The 21,782-nt window shown below is 36.2% G+C and overlaps 1 protein-coding gene across 3 annotated transcripts; it reads left to right on the top strand.

The window, feature by feature from the left end:
- Positions 1-4,823: 4,823 nt before the first annotated feature.
- On the top strand, positions 4,824-21,461 carry LOC140153688 (A-kinase-interacting protein 1-like). 3 transcript variants are annotated; one of them, XM_072176512.1, is made up of 7 exons: positions 4,824-4,901; positions 12,804-12,870; positions 15,180-15,308; positions 17,094-17,174; positions 18,110-18,214; positions 19,277-19,459; positions 21,346-21,461. In XM_072176512.1, the coding sequence occupies exons 2-6, from the start codon at positions 12,850-12,852 to the stop codon at positions 19,418-19,420; spliced, it is 480 nt and encodes a 159-aa protein (XP_072032613.1). In that variant the 5' UTR covers positions 4,824-4,901; positions 12,804-12,849; the 3' UTR covers positions 19,421-19,459; positions 21,346-21,461. The 3 variants fall into 3 exon arrangements, with proteins under 3 accessions (XP_072032613.1, XP_072032611.1, XP_072032612.1); XM_072176510.1 differs by having other exon boundaries at positions 15,177-15,308; XM_072176511.1 differs by lacking the exon at positions 4,824-4,901 and adding an exon at positions 5,004-5,027 and having other exon boundaries at positions 15,177-15,308.
- Positions 21,462-21,782: the final 321 nt, after the last annotated feature.

Below are 21,782 nucleotides of genomic sequence, written 5' to 3'. Positions count from 1 at the left end.
GCATTTAATGTGAAAGTTCAGTTCAATATTTATATGTTAAGTTGTCTATACGAGGGGGTATCAAAAAGTTTTAGAAATCGCCCAGAAGTGAAAGAGCTATATCAATGAAATTTTGTCAGTACAATCACTGGTCCTTATGTACATTATGGTCCAAAAATGGTCTCATAGGTATGTTTACTTTTTTTACAGGTGGCACTAGATGCCAATAACCTGCTGCCCCAGTTACTGCGCATAAACTGCAAAATTGAGAAAATTGAGTCAAGCAGCATTATTAAGATCCTGATTTTGAAGGGTTGCAGTGCCTAGAAAATTGATGATGAAATGAAAGTTATCTTCGGTGGTGATTGTGATATGTCACTGTCGCTTTTTGGAAAAGGAATTTTTATTTCATCACAGATTTTCTGGGCACTGAAACCCTTAAAATGGAACTTAATCATGCTGCATGCCTCAATTTTCTCCATTCTGCTGGTTATGCGGTTACATAGGCAGGTAGTGACATCTAGCTCCTGTAAAAAAAGTAAACATACTTATGAGACCATTTTTGCACCATAGTGTACATTAGGACCAGTGATTGCACTGACAAAATTTCATTGATATAGCTCTTTCACTTCTGGGTGATTTCTAAAACTTTTTGATACCCCCTCGTATGCATTGACTACATAATTTAGTTATTATTATTTATCAATTTCTGTTGTGCCAGGAGCGGCTTTGTGGGTCGAATTGTAAACCGTTCATCATTTTATCTTGAGTTTGGTACATGTAGTGACGTCAATGCTTGTAGTGCCAAGAATTGAGGTGTAACATTGAATGTGATATCGGCCCTACAAAGCAAAAAGGCAGTATATAATTATATAACACAACTTACTTCATTTTGACGTGGGAATCGTGATGCTGCCATGCTGAAACCAGTCTTTCATTTATGGAACTTATGTGTTGCGATCAAGCAAAATGAGTCGGATTTGGGGAATCTTAATTTTGAGATGGCCATATCTCTGGAACTGTATGTCTAATTATGATGAGGTTTTCAGCAACAATGAATGAAATTGTAAACTGATTTTGATTGACATCAGATTCCTTTAGCTTGATCGCATCACATTTTTTGGTCATCATCTCAACATCAGTTTCGACCAGTTTTGCTTGATTATTTCAAGAGTTGCTTTTCATACAATGTTCAGCTCTTTTTAAGTATTTATTTAGAACTAATCAGTTTTTGTGCTAGGTTATTGTAACTAATATGTTGATATTTAATTAACCTAACCAGAAACAATTTAAGGTTTTGGTACCAGCATGTAAAAAGAACACATGAATTAATTGGATATTCGGATCATGAAAAGTATATTTTGAGGTCCAGCCATATTAGAAAGGAATCTTATTGATAAATTTGTATGATTGTGAGTATAGGCTTGACAACTTTATATTTTATTATTTTGAGTATGTACAATGTATATATAATTACTGTATTATCTAGGAATGGCTATACCAGCCAGCACTTGGCAAAGAAGAACAGTTTTTCGATAACTGGCCAGTTCTCAAGTTTTCGCAAACAGAGGATACAAAATTCGTTTTGGCAATCAAGGGCTCAATTTTGTCACACTTGGCCAGAATCAAAAATTGATTCATGCAGACTAATTTGGCAAGAATTAGATTCTGTGTATGTATCGAGTGCTGATATGCAACTAATTTTGAGAATCAATTTCTTGCAATGACATTTAGGTAAATCATTGTGAGATTATTGATTTGCCAGTTCTGGTCGAATTTGAAACCTTGATAATGAATCCATTAAGGGCATTGATTTGAATTAACAAATCGTTGATTAAATCCACTTTTGCTACACCATTTATTTTGTGGTATATACATTTTTGCTGAGCATATACTCAAAAATATATTAGCAAAGTGTATAATGACTACCATACTGAATAGTTTTTTTTTACCAGAGAAGATATCCTAACCCTTCCCAGAATCCTTTGTAACATGTTACACCACCTCATGTATAAATCAATTGACACTCCTATTCTTTGCACAGACTACCTTTAAAACATGCCTTTTCATGTTGAGGTTAGAGTGGCTAAACAGGGGTCGTTAGTCAAGAAATTACCATAATTTACAAGATCAGGATGTGCTGTGTTCATTGAGTGATGTTTTGTTACTAAAGACACATGTTGCACTCTGCGGCCTAATGATAGAAAACCGAACATGATGCTTTGTGGGACGTATAATATATGACTGAATATAGTTTAAAGTTGCACAGACAGTTTTGCATGCTGGTGTTATTAACACAGATATTAAAAAGAATAGGAATTATTGGGTTTATTTCATTTGTACAGTTTATGTTTTTGTTTTCTTGTATTTTAGTTTATGAAATTGATATACTTGATAGTGAGATGATGAATTATTTTAGCCAACTACATGTAGATCAGATGGTTACTCTTTGTATGTATCTAGTCATTCCATATATGGATAGGTTTATATATTAAAGAAGAAAAGGAAAAGGAAAGTTCATGTGGTGTGTTTATATGCAGTATGTTCAGCACAGTGTTGATGATTGCAGATGTTATTAAAATGAACTTTACTATCACTTATAAAAGTAATTTGAATGCGTGTTATTTATTATTGTCACTGGGAAGATGCATGTTTTCATTGTGTATTCCATTAACTCTCTCCAAGCGGGTGTCGACTGCAACATTTCAGAAATGTAACTTGAGTTTTTGTGACCGTATTTAAAATCGGCCTGAAAAATGCATTAAATTGAGTACGAACAAGCATAGTATTTGTTCAGTGGTGCGCAGTGTCCGAATTAAGAAAATAAAAGGGGTTGTCCCACGGACAACCAGGTTGTAATTTCTGGTTGTCCACCAACGTTTTTGGTTGTCCGTAAGCTGCCACAATCTGAAACAACTACATGTGACCAATATTAGTGTGTGTAGTCAATTTATGAACAATTACTCTTACATATTTAACAATTCATTAGTTGTGTCAGGTTTGAGCAAACTAACATGCTGAAAAAGTGACTTTTGGCTGTATAATCTTTAGTTGTCCGCTGGACAACTAGAGCATTATTTTCGGTTGTCCGGTGCATGATTTGGTTGTCCCGGGCGAACGGACAACCAAAATTTCGAACACTGGTGGTGCGTATGGTCGGCTTCCCAGCTACATATTACATAATTTTTGATAACTTTTTTGAAAATTTAATCAGGCCCTGAATTTTTGGAAAGACCCTCTTTTGGGCATTCCCACCCAATGACCTTTTTTTTTTTTTTGGTGTCAGATTTCTAACCAAAAAAAAAAACACGGGGGGCTCTTCAGTGAACTTGGTATGTGCCATGGTTTTGGGTTACATTTTCAGTGAATTTTGTATAGTGCCTGCACATTTGAGCATAAGTCCCTTAAAAGCACTAAATTAGGGAAAATCTGGCTGTGCTCGTGATGTCGTAGAAAGTAGGCATAGTGAAAGTCTGCGTGGTACATCCCCACACAAAAATTTTCAGAGACACGCTGCCATTCAGGCACTCTATACCATTTCAGTTCGGGGGCACTGCTAATTCAAAGACGTCTCTGATATCAAATACTCTTGAAGCGTCATGTCACATAACAGTATCATATTTCAGAGACTTCTCATAAATCACATACTCCCTAGTTTCAAAACCCAGTCGCAAACGATATTAGGCCTAGTAATTTTGGGAATAATTTTGTGCATAGGCCTTATTATCAGGGTTGTAGCATGGAAGAAAGAGATAATCTCTTTCTTCCATGGTTGTAGCTAGCCCAAGTTGAGCATGTTGAGTGCCTGCTAATTTTACTATCCAATTCATGAATTGGATAGTAAAATTGGGATTATTTTTAAACTCAAAACATTTGATTTTGGCCATTGCAATCTAAGTGTGTTCTGGGACTATTTGTCAGAATTGCGAAATATAGGAAATCTTATTCTAATACACTTAGCTTTGTTCCGATGTGCCGCATCGAGTGCCAAGCCCGGGTCCCAAGCTATCAACAAAGCTCGACGTATGTGATGGCAGACCCCCGTATGTGAAATCACTGACCCGTCTTTGAAATCAGAGACGTCCGTTTATTACGAATGCCACCGAACTGATTTTCCACCCTGCAGATTTCAGCTTAAAGATGTCACAGATGAGCATGTGAAACAGCTGAAAATATTATATACCACTTTTAGCTATTTTTCACTCACAATTTTGCCGAAAAATGATTTGAGAACATTTGGACAAACTATTTTCATGAAATTAAAAGGGCATTTCGTGATCCACAGCCTCATCACCCCCACCCCCCCACCCCACTTTTTTCAACAAAAAAAGGTTGAGATTTTTATACCACTGCCACTGGCTACATAATATTTATGTACCAACAATTTCTTGCAGATTTATTCGTTCAGTGAGACAAAATTTTGACGGTCAAGATGTTTAAGTTCATAATTTTTTTTTCAAAAATTCATGATAATTTGAAGAACAAAATTGAATATAGGCCTATTTTTTTTATTTTTTTTGAAAAATTTTAGGAAAAACACTGAAAAAATGGGAGATTATCAGAAATTTGTGAAAAAAAGGGGGTGTTTTGGTGACAAGAAAACAAAGAAAAGTGGACATTGGGTGAGAGGGAGTTCAGTAAAATAAAAAGGGGGGTCATTGGGTGAGAGGTAGTTGAAAAATGGGGGTCAACGTGGCCGCACATCCCCGTGTCACCCATTTTTAGTGAGTGCCCCCCCCCCCGGGGTGCCCCCCCACTAAAGATTCCCCGCACCAATACCACAACAAATTCGAACGACGTGTATGGAAGACTACTACAACTTGAGAAGAGCACGTGAGCCCTTCTGATGAAGGAGTAACGAGCCCAGTGATTTAACTGATTTTCTATTCCAAAACAAATTTTGTCGTCGGCTGTCGCGGTTGGTAAGCTTACTGTTTTCCTGATGATTTATTTGCAGATAGATTCTGCCTTATAAGATCCTAGGTTCCAGGATCGGGTATATGTAAACTGTGCACGTAAAGACTGTGCGACAATACTCAAAAATTGAGGTACAGCACGTATTAGTTCCAAAAATACACAAGGCGGTAAACGTAGCGGAACGTCCTCTTGTTATCCAAGACAGATTATAAGAGATTAGACCCGTGCATCGATCTCTGAGCCCCTCTTGACTAACGACCCGGGCTAACGACATACCCGTGCATCATGAATCGATTGATCACGCCCACAGTTACACAGTTCGAAAGTTAAATATTGATTTTGAACCTTGCCTTAACAGATGAGGCCGGGAGATGATACGCTACATATTTTATTCGACCACAACTAGAAAGTATTAAAGACATTTAAATAAGAAACAATCAACAAATATGAATAAATAGATAAATAAATAAGGCTATTAAATAAATAAATGAATTATTATAAATATATATTAAAATAAGAGCGAGAGAGAGAGAGAATAGCATACACATTAAACAAACAAAAATAAATAAATAAATAAATAAATAAATAATAAATCAGGCTAATAATATAAATTGATTAATTATATAAATAAATAAACAGAGAAAATAACATGCACTTGCACAAATTTAAACAAATAAATAGGCCTAAATAAATAAATAGGAATAAATAAATAAATAGATAGATAGATAGATAAATAAATAAATAAATAAATAAATAAATAAATAAATAAATAAATAAATAAATAAATAAATAAATAAATAAATAAATAAATAAATAAATAAAATAAATAAATAAATAAATAAATAAATAAATAAATAAATAAATAAATAAATAAATAAATAAATAAATAAATAAATAAATAAATAAATTCTAAAAGGAATAAATTATAATAAAATAAAAAATAAATAAATAAACAAGGTTAATATACTAAACAAATGGATTATAATAAAAAATAAATAGAGAGAGAGAAGAAAATAACATTTTAATACGTGTATGAACCCGGGCACAAAACAATAGCATCAAACGCACATCAATATACGGACAAGTACCAGCATAACGGTAGCATAACGGTATATCACGTGCTCAACATGATCAATAGTAATTGATAGATAGAGGTCACCACGATCGATTAATCGGTGCACTTGATATTGGGTAAGCTGCTCTAGGAGTTCGTCGGTCAATATAATCTCTATAATCTGTCTTGGATAACAAGAGGACGTTCCGCTACGTTTACCGCCTTGTAAAAATACCATTTTGACTTTTGTTCACAGACATGCAGATATGACGATCCTGACTTTTAGACCACCTCCGCTATAGGCTCAAATATTACTATTTCATCAAGGTTTTAAGATTCTAATAAGCTTAAACTAAAAGTTTCATCTAAGGAGTCAAGCTTTAAACTATTAAGCAAAATTATTCAACAAGCTAAAAACGATTTTTTACCCGTTTTTTAACAAGCTAAAATAAAACTGAAAAGAAGCTTATACTAAAATGCAGAAAACCTTTGACGAGCGCGACTACCGTGATGTTGCAAATTGGCGCTAACAACGCTGACGGGCGCACAGTTCATTCATAAATTTCCACTCGGCAACAACAGATCGCCTCAGCAGCCAATCAGAGACAAGTGCGTGCAACGCAGTAAATACGTGATGTATCCTTACAATACGCGCTCGTCAAAGGTTTTCTGCATTTTAGTATAAAACATCATTTTTTTCATCGTAAAAATCATCTAAAAAATCTTTAAAAGTATAGTGACCTACCTAATATTACTAATCTATGTTTCCGATGATATCCAAGAAGCTAAAATATTGTGAAAGAGGGCAGGGCTTTGAGTAGGGCGACCAGCCAGTGCACAGACCACTCTGTTGTTTTCCATGCACACGCACGATTACGGCCCGTCGAACGCAAAAAGCAAATGTTTTAAAATTGCTCTCATTTGTTTAATATTTAAGATAGAGCTATACAACTTCGGAATACAACTAAAAAGTGATGAAATCAAATATAAATCCAAAAAATATTGAAATCGGATGAGTATTTTTGCATCAACGATTTTTCAAAGTCAAGGTTTTTTCGTCCCAGTACTTCGTGGACAGCGCGATTTTTGTGAGTGGCTCCAGTTTTTTGAGTCAAAATGGTGATTTATATCTCAAAATAAATGATTATTTTTGTTAATTACAGACTAATGCATACTGAAATCTGTAGATTGTTTGATAAAGGGAAAGTATTTTAATATTTGTTTGAAAAATGTATCACTTACGGAAATATGGTTCCCGTTACCCAACATACTGTGCGTGGTATCAAAATAAAGCTTGTTCTGTCGGCTACAAGATTCATTTAAAAAAATCTCTGTAAATCGCCCACGTAACCTTCATACCATACCCGCCCGTTGTTTTCAATGATAAACAAGGTGAAAAATCGGCTGTTGTGTTGCCAGGTAGCTCACGCAATCTCGTCCCCCGTTGTAAGCGCACATGACTGGCGTACGTGCAAAAACATGGCATGTGCCTGTACAGTATGGCGGCGCACTGACGAGTCTGCATGTGTTGCCGTGTTGGACAAATTTCAACACATGCTCGCTCGAAGTCGCTTGGGGCCGGTTCTGTGTTGGTGATTGTAATAAAAAAAATACTGTTCATTATTTTTTGTCATCTTCTAGTAGGGGTCCAGTGTGCATGTAGAATTTTGCCTGTGCATGCAAAATTTTGTGTTATTCAGCCCATTTTGAGGAAAAAATCAGAGTTGTGCATGTAAATTTTATTTTCTAAATCGAACCCTGTAGGAGTCGGTTATAAAAGAATAAAAAAAGGGTGATGTGTCAGACTCCTTAGGGCTCAAGCTTATTTGATGCAGGATGATCTCCTGAGCATTTTGACACCTTTTTTCAGGGGTGTGATTTTTCTGGATTTCCGGATTTTTGGGATTAAAAAAAATCTGATTTTCAACAAAAAAAAAAAAAAATTTTATTTTTTATTTTTTTTATTTTATTTATTTATTTTTTTTGGCCCTGGACCAAGAGCTAAATGCTTTAAAACAGAGATGTCACATTTCCGAATTTTCAGTTTCCAGATATGAGAATATCTCCAATTTTAAAATGAAAATTCCTTAGAACCCTGACTGGATGATTTATAGACACACTGTAGGCCTACTGTGCAAAAATGGTGATGCAATTTCTCATGTGTATGTGAATGATATGATACTGGAAGTATGTATTCACAGATAATAAATGTTTTTATACTATAAAGTGAAGTATTTTAACAGTTTCTCATTTTTGTATTTTACCCCATGAAATTGCATCTCCAGTGGTGCTCAAGTGTGTAAAACCCCACCTCTGGCTTCGAGGGGCTTCACCCATCGACCCCACCGGGCGTTGCCCCTGGACCCACCAGGGGCCCTTAAGCGGCCCCTGGATCCCCGGCCGCAACAGGCGAGAGCTCCACTCGCTCCGCTTCGCAATTTCATTGCCTTGGGTTTTTTTTCAAAAAGCACCAATCACACCCCTGTTTTTTACTGAAATCGGCCAAAAAATTAGAAGGTGCTGGCCAAAAAACTTATTCGGTCGGGGGGGGGGGGTCTGAAAATTGTCATTTTGCATCAAAAATGTTATTCTATGCCTTATTCTATTGATATTGGTGTTGTTATATGTTATTGGTGCCAAGGAATCCATTTTTGAAAGTTGCATAAGTTTGCCTGGTTTAAACTGGCAAAAACTGGCAAAAAAACTCATAGTCAAATTTATTAAAAAGTGACACAGAAAGCTCATAAACAGTAAGACACAACTTTTTTGTCTCATCAAATCTTGTTTCGTCTCAGATCAAACCCTTAAATGGAAAATGTATGGTTTTGAATTTGACATGACACATTCAGGTAAATGCACTAGTACGCGTGAAAACCCATGCCTCTAATTTCTTAATATGTTATTTATAACTACAAAATATAGTCCTTCAAGGAGGACCACGCTCCATTTAGTACGATAGTCCACGCCGTCAGGCGTGGGTCCTTCTAGATTAGACATATCCTGACCTGGAAAGTCGAGGGAAATCTCAAACTGATTAACCACGCCTACTGACAGCTACTAATGATATTCAGCCAATCCGATTGACTAAATATCATCAATAGCTGTCAGTAGGTGTGGCTTGCCTACCTGCTACCAGAACACTAGCTTCCAGCTTGGAATTGACACCAGTATTGTGTAACAAAATTGATTATTAACCCTCTTCAGTTGCATGTGTTAATCCTGTTATAATACTCGGTTTTCTTCTTACCCTCAGTTCACTGACCTGTAGGTTGCACACAATCAATTCCTTTTGTCATCACTACATTTAATATTGTCCTGGTTAACCTCGATTCCTTACTATTTTTGTATAAAGGTTGTGCTTGAAATTATTGATTGCAGTACAGTCCATTCAAATGTTGTCATAAACCTATTTGATCGTAGTGCATTTGTTATGTGTGTGTGAGACGAACTGTCTCGGTAGATTGCAATCATGCTTTTGTTGAATGGATTTGAGTATACCACCATATTTACGGTATGATACGTCATATGCGCAACCTCTATTAAAGGTCCGTAACCTGATCGACAGCATCATCCCCGATTTTTTTCATTGTTGATGAGGTTTTGGTATCACATAATAGATACTATTTTTCTCATTACTATCCTGAAATTTGACGCTCCAAGTCGATGTATTTCGGAGAAATCATGAATCACAGCGGTTTTACAGGTATACCAGTTTGTAAACAATGGTAAATACTTTGGAATTCTGGGAGGGAATTATGAGCGAAATATCAGTCACCGCAACAGCTACTTTGGTTTCACGTCATACACATTCTGTGAAAAAAGCGAACCACACTAACTGCTGAGGAGACGGTTTGCCGTATATAGTAATTAAAACGGCAAGAGTAAGCGTGGTGTGCTGAATAGCTCAATTGACTAGCGCGTTTGTTTTTTACCCGAGAGGTACCCGGTTCAAAACCCGGTCTCAGAAGTGTTTTTTTTTTTTCCTCTTCATTTTACCCAAACTTTTTTATATTCATTTGAAATGTACATATTGCAAGGGGAATATATTTTGTTTCCTTTTTTTTTTTTTTTTTACGAAAAAAAACCATTTTCCGTTCAATACGGGCCGGGCATTGTACAGCATGTCAGCATTCGTCATTGCCTGCCCAGAATGCAATTCACGTATACCAAGGTATTGGATTGCAAATTTGGCTATTTATTCACATTTACGCTGAAAATGCTCTCGTTTTTTCACAAAGCAGCATAAAGGAGGCGATATTTGATATTATTATGTAATTTTAAAGACAATCCATATCCAAAACCAATAGGGTTACCCCCCTTTAATTGGGATAGTTGGCCTATTCGTTTAACATGTTTAAGAAAAATATAGAATTGGAGGACACACGCTTCATAAAAACTTTGGGTTTCACTCATTCCTTTTCTTGAAAAAAAAAAGAAGTTCAGCAAGTTCTTTCTTTCTTTCCTTCTCTCTTTCTTTCTTTCATTATTTAATACGGGCCTATAATTACATTTATTTCATGTATCATCATTTATGTTTTATTATTAATGTGTGTTCATTAATTATTCATTTATTTATTTTATTTTCGTTGATTGATTTATATATTGCCATTGATCAGGCTTATATAGCTTATATCGAGAAATTATGATTTCTTTCATTTTTGCTTGCTTACTTTTTTGTTTAGAGATTTTTAGATCAAAGACTAATCATATCAGAACCAGAGTATTAATGATTATTGATGCTTAATCAGTCACTAATGAATGAATATCATGCATATGAATTATAAACTAATGCAATTTGTAATTGAATTATAGAATGAATGATTGGTAGATTGGTTGATTGAGAGACTGATTAATTTGAGATTGATGAAGTTATGAGCGGTCAATAACTATTTGGCTGACTGATTGAGATTGCCAGATCTAACACTATGGACCACAATGGCCTCATCCTAATGACATAGTTCAATAACCTCAATTAAATACTCAATAGTGCAAATTTGACCTCAAGTTTCAGAGTATGAGTTTTGTATCCAAATGACTATACAAATGTATTGGGGTTAAAGAATTGTGCCCTTATTAATTATAGATGAGCATGTTGTGGATCCTAGTGTAAGACCATGAAGAGACAATTGAGAGACTGATTATAAATTGAGTGGTTGCTTGACTCGATTACTTGATTGATTGATATTTTAACACCAAGATACGGTACATTAATTGCGAGACTACAATGTAATTTGTTAATAATTGATCGATTGATCAAGCGAATGATTATTGATTGATGCTTGATGAGTAGTTCAAATTTAATTTCATCAGACTGACTATTAATTTATTGTGATTCTATTATATTATATTATTATATTATATTGATTGATTGGATGACCTCCATATCAAATAATTAATTAATCAATTTATTAAATGATTCTGATTGTTTTATTGATTGTTTGTTGAATACTTATTGGGCGGATGTTGGTTGAATGAAACAACGATTGAGTGATTAAAAAAAGAATCCCTTGAACTTGAAGAACAGTTTGCATCCATTTTTCGAAAATCGGAGTGACTTTTACTTTTTCACCCCTAGCATGCAAATTGACCTTGGACCTGTCGAGCCTACTTGGTAACTATATGTCCTACGTGCACATATGTTTTACTTTTGTAATCCTTGGACCTAGACAAATAATTTGACATGTTTTTAGTGAATTTGGAGCATGTTTAATTTTTGCCCCCTATATGACTATGAGCATGTAGGGTGTTTGAGGGTTTTTGAGGGTCACGGAGTTCCAATGGTTGACAAAATTAAGTTTTGAATTCAGCATACCGAATGAAACAAAACAATGTGGTTGCCAGCTTTTACGCGAACTTGCCGCTTGATGCTTAAATAAGCACATTTCCAAAATAGAACCAGACTAATAAAATAACACTGATTTTACAAAATAAATTAATATTTATTTATTTATTTATTTATTAGAACATACACTTTTGTAACAGTGGCACACGCCAATCCGGCGGTGCGTTCATAAACAAGATATTAAAGGAAACAAAGCAAATTACACAAATATTATACAAAGGTGACCGTAAAAAAGCACAAGTCAAAAGTAAAACTTGTTGTACAGCAAAAGAAATACATATTGAATGACAAATGCATGAGGAAAACACACAACTACCTCAACCCAAGTTGACTTGAAGTGGGTTTACGGCAATAAAAATATTATATACAATATAGATTATATTAAACAAGCAACGCAGAATTTAGCACATACAATTAATATGATATCACAGTTTAGGCCTACACAGCTGGTCTATCGAAACCCAGCTACTTCAAAAGTGTGAAGTGTTTTGATCCATGCAATCTCAAAATCAATCGATTGAGATGACTAGAGCGTACTCGTCCCAGTTACATAACAGATGCGGTTAAATGATGGGCGTGGTTACCAACCATATTTGGAGTTATTACGTTGTCATTAACTGGGTTGGTTCAGGTCACTGCTTATGGTAATTTGATTGCGCTGCTGGGGGTAGAGCACCAATCTATAAGGACCAACGCCTGACGGCGTTGATAATAGTGCTACATATTGCGTTGCGATGGACTAACAAAATATGGTCTTATTACAGTCAGGAAATTATTTTTGTTACTTAGTTATTAGTTTTGAGATGAAAACTGGCAAAAACTGTTTTGAACTGTTTTTGAAAAAACATGGTTTAAACCATGGTTTTTTCCACCTGTGGCAAAGACCTGCCAACCCTGCAGGATAATAAACTGGTCCCTCCCATGTTCTGAGTTTAACAAATTTTTCTGATCTATCTAGATCTTTATGCACACATGCAGTACTTAAATTATGAATCTGTTTATTTATTACAGTTGAAAGAAACTTGTGAATTACAGAAGTTGAGAGAATTGTGACATCATGCCTGCTAAGCATTGTGAGGTTAGTATTTAGGGCAACCATATCAGCGATTGTAGTTATTAGGGACTGACTTTTGAGAAGAGCGAGAGCAATCACTCTCTACTGTTCTCCTTAAATCTGATATAGGAGAGTGATTTTTAGCTCTCCTCAGTTGACCATTCTTTCCTTACATTCTATTTTCAATGCTCTAAACAGCTCTCCTTGAAGGCTCCAGGAGAGCAATATAATGCTCTCCTGCAAATTCCAAAAGACAGTCCCTGCAGACTGTTATTTAACAGTAAGCTTCCAAGGAGCATTGATATTGCTCTGGCAACTTGAGTAAGATTAAAAATAGCGATACTACTACATACATATTAAATGGTGCCTATTTATTTTTGGGGGGGGCTTTACTAACTATAGGTTAATAACTGCTTATTTCAAATTGGGAATGAAATTGTACAAAATAATGCATGGGTAGTTGCATACTAAGATGATGATACGTATAATCAGGTGGTGGCCGCATTGCATTCTCTAAATTCAGTAAATTTTCATCGTCAACCGTGTAATTGAATGGGATTATTTTGAAATTTTAAAACGCTTGAAATATCACAAACAAATAGGCCTATGTTGATAAATAATATAAATACAAGCTAAAACCGTTGGGGTTCGATAATGAACCCCACAAAATTAACCGAGTATATGGAAAATGCCATACGGCCGGGCGGTTTCACAAAGTTGCCGGCTCGATCATGTCATCCGCCGCCTGCATATAATGCAGGAGCCTCACGGGGGAGTGCATAAAAACGCTTCAATATCTCATACACAAGGGAATAAAATCCTGTGATTTTTGCTTTTTTTATAATAAAATTGTCACTTTAAAAAAGTTGGAAATACGAGCAGATATAAATGCATCAACCCGCAATCAAAATTAATAGATCCTTTGCGACACAAACACGTCAGAGACAATGCATATAACACACGGATGGAGTGTGCATCCGTGCTATTATGCACAATTAATGAATACACTCCTGCTGTTTTTCTAACCTTTGATCTGATTGGTTGATCGCTATCTAAGAGTGTATGAATGTGCACTTATCATTGCACAAAGTTTGTAATGCTCATGTTTTAAGTCTTGTAATTCAGTTTGGGACACCAAAAAATACAGCAAGTGTTTCCATTCCATGATTGTTGTGGTGGATTTCTCATTCATGGGGCTACGTTTATCCACTACTTAATTTTAAAAATAAAGGATTTATTACAATTTTTCATAAGCAACACGTACAGGGTGTCCCAGAATGATTTGTACCGTGTTTGCGAAAATAACTAAAAATAGAAGACGGGCAGTGTATATATTTTTGATACCAGCATTATAATGTTGGACATGTCTCCTACTTATTCTGTTAATTTCAGCACGCTACCTTTATTTGTTTTGGCGTGGCATGCAATAATGTAAAATCGATGAAAAACGACTCGCATACCTTTGAAAAATGGCACGATACGATTAAATGAAGAACGTGGGATGTTTGGCACAGCATTTCGACGACAACTACTGTTGGGGTTGGGCCCCGGGTTGGGCCTTAAAGCTTGCCGGACAGCGGCAATGTTCGCTCAAGTTCTTACAGTCTTACGAGCACCTGAAGCTTCACTCTGCCGATTCCTGACAGTTCCGTGCTCGTCAAACTTCTTTACGTTATACACTATCGTCTAATTAATCTTCTTTGCATCTCAACATAGCTGCCGGTTTGCCAGTAAGTTTTTGAAAGAAATCCACGTTGCTGCACAGTAAATTGAGGAGCCGTCTTTTCTGTACCACAAGCAGTTCAATCTCTGCAAGCATTTCAAATGACATGGACATCACACCACAATAACTATATTTAAAACTACCGCCAAAGAGAGAATGGGATTAGGCCACACATCCTTAATTCCATATAATGCTTGCTTCGTACCGTCATAAATAATAGATAGATATCGGCTATTAAGTGGAAATATGAACAGGGCACAACCAAAATACCTGCATAACTTTTTCTAAATAACTTTGTGCTGAACGCAGTTAATAATGTTACAGATTTTCAAAATAGGTTGCGTTGTCAAAACTTAGAATTCACCATTTTTACGCAATCTTCTATAACATCTACTAGAAACATCAAATTTTTAAAATCTAAAAAATTCTGAGAAAGCTAAATATATGTATAACTTAAAATGCAAAACAATATGACCATTCAACATGCCCTTCATACCTAAAAAATTCCATCTTTCCCGGTACAGATCATTCTGGGACACCCTGTACATCAACTTTATTTTATTGAAAGCTATAATTGTTTACATACCAAATCCATCCTTCATTTCAGAAGCCATGGATGGCATGCACACTATGTCGTTCAGGAAGACAAGGTATAGAAGTGCTGCAGAGGGCACAGCGACGACAAGTAGAATGGCCACAGCAGTCACAACTTGAAAACACACAAAGGGGCAGTCATCAGGTATGTTTGTAGATAATACATAGAATTAGTCTGAACATTAAACCCATATTATAACATTTGCTGAGGAAGACGCCCTCACTGAATTTTTAAAATTCCTTTCTTTACACGATTAAATTGTACTTTATTAAACCAATATACCCTGCAAAAATCAAGGCGCTAGGTGCTGTAGTTTTGTCAAAATCCGAGATTTTGAATAAAACGCCGAATCGGCGCTTTATTATTACGATGGAATTATAAGTCGAACGCATACACGATGTTCATAACACACAGTACGTACACGGCGTGTGGGACGGTGATATACACAACAAAGGGTCGTACCACAACATGACCGAAGGAGTGGTATGGTATTGGCGACATGTGCGCTGGTAGTAAATTCCAATTTTCTTTGCTTTGCCGTAGTTGTTCGGCTCAAAAATAAAAGGGGATATATCTGACAGTAAAAGCTAACATTTTGTGGCAAAGAAATGCCAATCTATTTTGTTTGAAAATGTTATAATATGGCTTTAAGGTGGTACTACACCCCTGGGCAATTTTGTGCCTATTTTTGCATTTTTCTCGAAAATTATAGCGCATTGGTGACAAGTAAGAGATGTATATTATAGGGCAAGGACTACAACTACTGCACTGAAAATTTTATTTCAACACAGACAACAGTTGTGGAGTTCCAGTCAAAAATATTTGATCAATAAATCAATAACTACTTGTCTTGAGTCACTGAAATTCCAGTGTAGTAAATGGATTCCTTGCCCCTATAATATACATAACTTTTGTTACCAGTGTTTTATTACTTTTTAAGGAAACTGCAAAAATAGTCACAAATTTATCAAGGGGTGTAGTACCACCTTAACAAGATAACTTGTAAGTTGTAGATTAATATTTGTGGATACTATTCGCCATGATGTAACAGGATAAATTACTATATAGTGATAGGTGAAAACAACTTTTTGATTGTATTGCCCTGCACTACAAGTAGGCTTCACTCATCATCACCTGTCATGTAATGTGTATGTGTGCAATCATAGATTGAATACAATACTGCTCAAGTGGCGTACCGTGGCCGCTTCTTCCCCGGGAGCTGAAGAAAATTTAATTTTGCCGCCCCTTCCTCAACAGCCCGAAAAGGTTGACCCAATTTTTTTTTTGGTTTGAAAAAGTGAAGAGCAAAAAAAAAATGGATTTCAGGCGCTAGCGCCCTAAAAGCAATGTATAGTTCAATTTTGTTCACAATTTTGTATGCTTTTTCAAATTTTTCCACCCTTTTTACTTTACTAATTGTTTTTGCCGCCCCTACTTCTTCCGCCGCCCTTCTTTTTGCCGCCCCATTCTTCTTCCGCCGCCCCTTCTTTTTTGCCGCCCCCATCTTTGACGCCGGGGGGCTGGCGCCCCCAAAGCCCCCCCAAAATATGCGCATGCTGCTCTTTTCCAAGACACTAGTCTCACAGGTGTAAGTGAAACATGCATTGACTCGGCATAATGTGAAATTTCCATAGAATTACGACCCAGGTCTTTATGCCTATTCTTTGATAATCAATGGTAAGATTCTAGTGCAGGGCAATACATTCAAATATTGTTTTCACCTATTGCTATGGTAATTAATCCTGTTACATCACTACTTTTACAGCGAATTGCATGCTACTCAGGCTTTTCATGAGGAGATATGTGTGAAAGAAATAACAACATTACTGCATTCCTAGGTTTATTTTTTGATAGCCTCTTTGAGTAGCATCACTGAATTGGATGAATGATACAAAACATGATTTTATGAATTTATTGCTTCTCGTTCAGGATCCAGCCACCTACACAAGCATTGATGATGCCTTTTCCACAGTTCTTCAGTACATGTCCTCAACCACAAGACAATGCAAGGTTTGTAAATCTTGGATATAGTACTTTTAAAACTTTTAATTCATTTTCATTTCAATCTTTTAAAAAGTAATTTATATTAAGTAATATTATTATAAATCCTAGCTTTTGAAGCTCAAAATTTGCAGACCAGAGGTTCAGCAAGCCACCCAGGAGTTCTTTGCACATCTAATGTTGAAAATTGAGTATCTGTCTATTGCATTCACATGGACCTTTCTCAACTTCATTATTTCATAAGTTTAAGTTCAAAGCATATAAAACTATACATTTCTGGAATGAAAACGGGTCATTGAATCCTATTGTAATGTCAGATTTAAACAAAAATAATCATAATATTTTGCATTCTCACATTCCTGATTCATATTTCCTGCCAATTAACTTGTCAAAACTTAAGCCATGTAACTTTTTGGAGTTGGAAAGAGTGAAATAATGATTTTTAAATCAAGTAAAAATGGGAGGAAATATTAAAAAGTTGTATCTTTAGTGATATAGTATACATTAATCCGATGAGCCAAGTGATGGTCAGAATTCATTCCGCCATGTGACATTGTAACTGCCCAATTGACCCAATCTTATATTGTATTGCATTGTAAACTTTCAACATCCTTTTGTCACATGGGTGATAGATCACAGTTTAAAATTCCCGCCAAGCTTGCATGATTTCATACTTCAGGTGGGATGGCCCCCTTCAATTGCTGCCATTGAGGTGTAAGAATGTTTGGAATTGGATTTGTGTATACATAGTGTAGAACTAGCCCCGTTTGCAATTTGTGATGCCTCTTGAATAGCATGAGCAAAGCGAGTCTTGTTCACAAACTGTGACGTGAATGAATTGGCACAAGTGAAGTGAGCTTGTTGGGATATCTTAGATCACCATACAGGTATCAGTACCAGCCTTTTTAACATAGTTTTTTTCTTTCATTATGTTGATTTGACAGAGATTTTACAAGACAAACCCTGTGTCAAGACAGAATAGATGCGACTCTCAGCATTGTAGGAGATTCCATAACCCACAGTATACAGAGGTGCAACAGAAACATCCAGTAAGTACTATAGGGCGATTTCACAAAAGGTCATTAGTTCAAATCTGCCTTCAGGAGACATGATATGTGCATAAAGCACAAAATAAATTCCCAGTTGAAGTGCTATTGATTGACTTATTTGCTTTGTACTTGTTCCATGCATCATGTCTTCTGAAGGCAGATTTGAACTAATGACCTTTCTGAAATTGTAAGTGTTTAGCACATATGTGACCATCCAGCACAACTGAGCCTGAAGTCGCCAATCATCATTTATGAGATATTCAACCAAAATATTCTGCTTGAAATTAGCTTTAAAATGATGTATATCATGTCTATAGTACTTGACATTTAAGAAGTGAAAAATCAATAAAACAGTCAATAAATCCTTTGTTTCCTATTGTTCAATGGAGCATATCTCAATAGTGGCACTGGAGACATTTGGGCTCAGTTGTGGTGGATGGTCACATATTATTTTGAACAGGTTTGATGCACACGCTTGATGTTGCATGGCTAGTACGCGAAAAAGAATTTGCTATTTTAGTTTACCATGTTTGTCTCACTCCTGGAGGGGGAAATAAGTGTGTACACCTCCAGATAGTTTTATCATGCATCACCATGATCACAGGCATAGCCAGCTTTCTTTGGTTGGGGGTCAAAATATCGGGGAAAGACAAACATTTTTGACCCAGTAAAAAGAATTTTATAATTTGGACAATGTGCGCAAACATGCTGAACAGCGCACACAAATTGGGATTTTACACTTGTTTGGCCCATGCTTTGGGTGAATTATGGTGGAAAACTGGCTCCTTGCCCCTTTTCTTTTCCTTCCTGATTTTCTCTTTCATTTTTTTGTCAGAAGGGTACTTTTCTTTTTCATATTTTGTCAGGGGGAGCTCTCCCCCACCTGCAGGGGCTGGTGGGCATGTAGTATTAACAGTCTTTATCTTTTCTCAAGTCTTAATTTTGCCATCTTTTTGTTAAAAGCACTTGTGCTGCAGAACCATTTGTTAGCTTTAAATCTAGTTGTTGCAAACATCGGATACTTACCATGTACAATGCTCTTCCTCCTCCCCCTCCTTACAGTTGCAGCGTACTGAAGATGTTCACATCATGGTAGCACCAGGTACATATGCCGTCACCGCAGGAGAATGGGGCAAAGCTCAGGAACAAACCCATGTGGTGCATGTTAACCAAGGAAGCACAGTAGAACTGGATTTTGTTTTATAGCAGCACTGCATGTTTTCATCATCATCAAGTGCCTGTAAACTTTAAAGGTGAACCTCATTGAAAATAAAGTTATATATCAATGGAAAGCTTATGATGTCAGGAATCAGAAAAGAATATTTTTTATTTGCATAGCGTACCAGGCATAATCTCCATGCAAAGATTGGATATTGGCACCCCCCCTAATTACAAAACGAAATCGTTCAAATTGGGCGCTTTCGTTGATGACGTCAGCCCAGGGACACACAGTTACTTCCGGGTTTGATTGTAAACACAATGTCCGTGTATTACTGTGGCATGCATCGGGCCAATGCACGAATTCAGTCATTGTCAACTTACTTTACATGAAAAATATCTTCAATAAAATAAGAATAACACGAAGGAAATATCATGATCAAATTAAGAATGAAGTTCCTGAATAAAGTGTGTGGATTTAAAAATGGGAAAAGTGCTGGCCGGGGTGATTTGGGATTGGGATAGGCCAAGCCATCCACGATATGCATAGGGAATATTACAGTAAAGCACCTAAGAGCGAAGATTAGCGAAGAACCGGAATGAAAACAGATTACAAAAAATAACTGCTAGTGCTACCAGTACAGATCGTCACACCAAGTTGAGATGAACTTATCACAATGAGAAAATGAAGGAATAGAATAAGGTACATGTACAGGATTTTTTAATTATTTCTTAGCTTTACAACCAGTCATGGCCGGTCATATATGATAGGCGAACTCGTACAGATACATACGGGATGAGCTCAGTGACTGACTGAGTCTCACTACGCCGAGTGTTCAGTATCCGCGACTGTACTGAACTTGCAGACAAAATGACCGATTTGATATTCACATTCTGATATTTCCAACTTATTGCTAGTTCATCAGCAAAATTTATTCCTGTAAATGTTTCAAATAAGGGAACGATTGATCAAATCTGCTGAAACACCCCATGAAACACGGAGGACGAAGCCCCGAAGCGAGTCGCTGTGTTTGTGCATATCCGTCCCTGCAATTCAGCAGCAATTTACGCATCATGTTCGGTAATCCATAAAACATGAATGTTTCACTTTTTCAGTACCGTACACTGATTGTACTATCATTAAAGAATCATGACACAATATTTTAATTTTATTCAGATTTCAGAATTCCATCAAATAACAGCATACTAAGCCTAAATTGTATTTATTTTATAATAAAGTATCTGCCCGAGTATCTGTTTCTTTCAATCGCGATTGTGTGGAAAGAATGTATTACCGCAATACGCTAAATATGAAAACCTTTTATGGGCTGGATTTGATGAAATCTGCGGTTTTTTATTAATTTTTTAATTACTGCAAGACGATATTTTTTAAATCAGACATTTTAAAATGAATCAAGAATATATAGGGAATGTCACAAACAACTATTTAATTTGTTATTCGATCATGTTTATTCAGTCCATGACATGAACGGTAGCAGCATTTGCGCATGGGATTGATCCCAGCGCGAAATTCAAACTCAATTACCCAGTTATACCCAGCCAGTTATGACATATTTTGTCAAAAAATTTACGTAAAATGTATGTGTTGACAATAATTCTATTATTTCTAATATATATAGAAGGAACCAGCTATTTGAAGATTCCTCTAATTTCAAGCTTTATTGTGAAAATCAGACTTGCCGGGCAGCTTGCAAAGTACAGGAAGCAAGTCTTGTTTACATGTTTCGAGTAGGATCACATGACTCACGAACCCTGAGCTTACGCCACGAGCATTCCCAAGGTCATAGACGATTGATTTGGGTGCTTTTTGGGCGCTTAAAAAGACCAAAAATTCAATCATTTTTTAATTTTTCAGCTTTATAAGCAATCAAAAAAATCGGAAAAAATAATTTTAATATCCTGACATCATAAGCTTTCCATTGATATATAACTTTATTTTCAATGAGGTTCACCTTTAAAACTGGTGTTTCCAGTTGCAGCTGCTGTATATGATTCTGAGCCTCTGCCAAACCTGAGACGAAAATACCAACAGGGATCGGAAGCACGACCCAATTCACCCGTGTTCAATGAGCCAGGTCTGTTACGGCTTAATGTGCATGCTCAGATCAATCAACCCAATTTTTCTCTTCAATAACTAATTGTACCTAATGCCCATGAGCAGTCCAATTAGACTGGCGCGACATTTAACATGACCTCGCTTGGATCAAAACAAACTTGACAGGATGGACTATGTGTATGTGAATTGGAAACAAACTTGTGCCTCTAACTACACATTATTGAGACTTATATGTGACGTGTCATATCAAAAGGAGACACTTTTGGGCAGGATCGTAAATGGAGAAATAGCCAAAAATCTATCCGGGGTGACTTTTTCACAATTTGGGTTTGT

Source organism: Amphiura filiformis, chromosome 5 (assembly GCF_039555335.1).
Source record: "Amphiura filiformis chromosome 5, Afil_fr2py, whole genome shotgun sequence".
NCBI classification, from domain to species: domain Eukaryota; kingdom Metazoa; phylum Echinodermata; class Ophiuroidea; order Amphilepidida; family Amphiuridae; genus Amphiura; species Amphiura filiformis.
The sequence above is the reverse complement of the archived record's forward strand: the minus strand, read 5'-3'. Positions and strand labels throughout refer to the sequence as shown.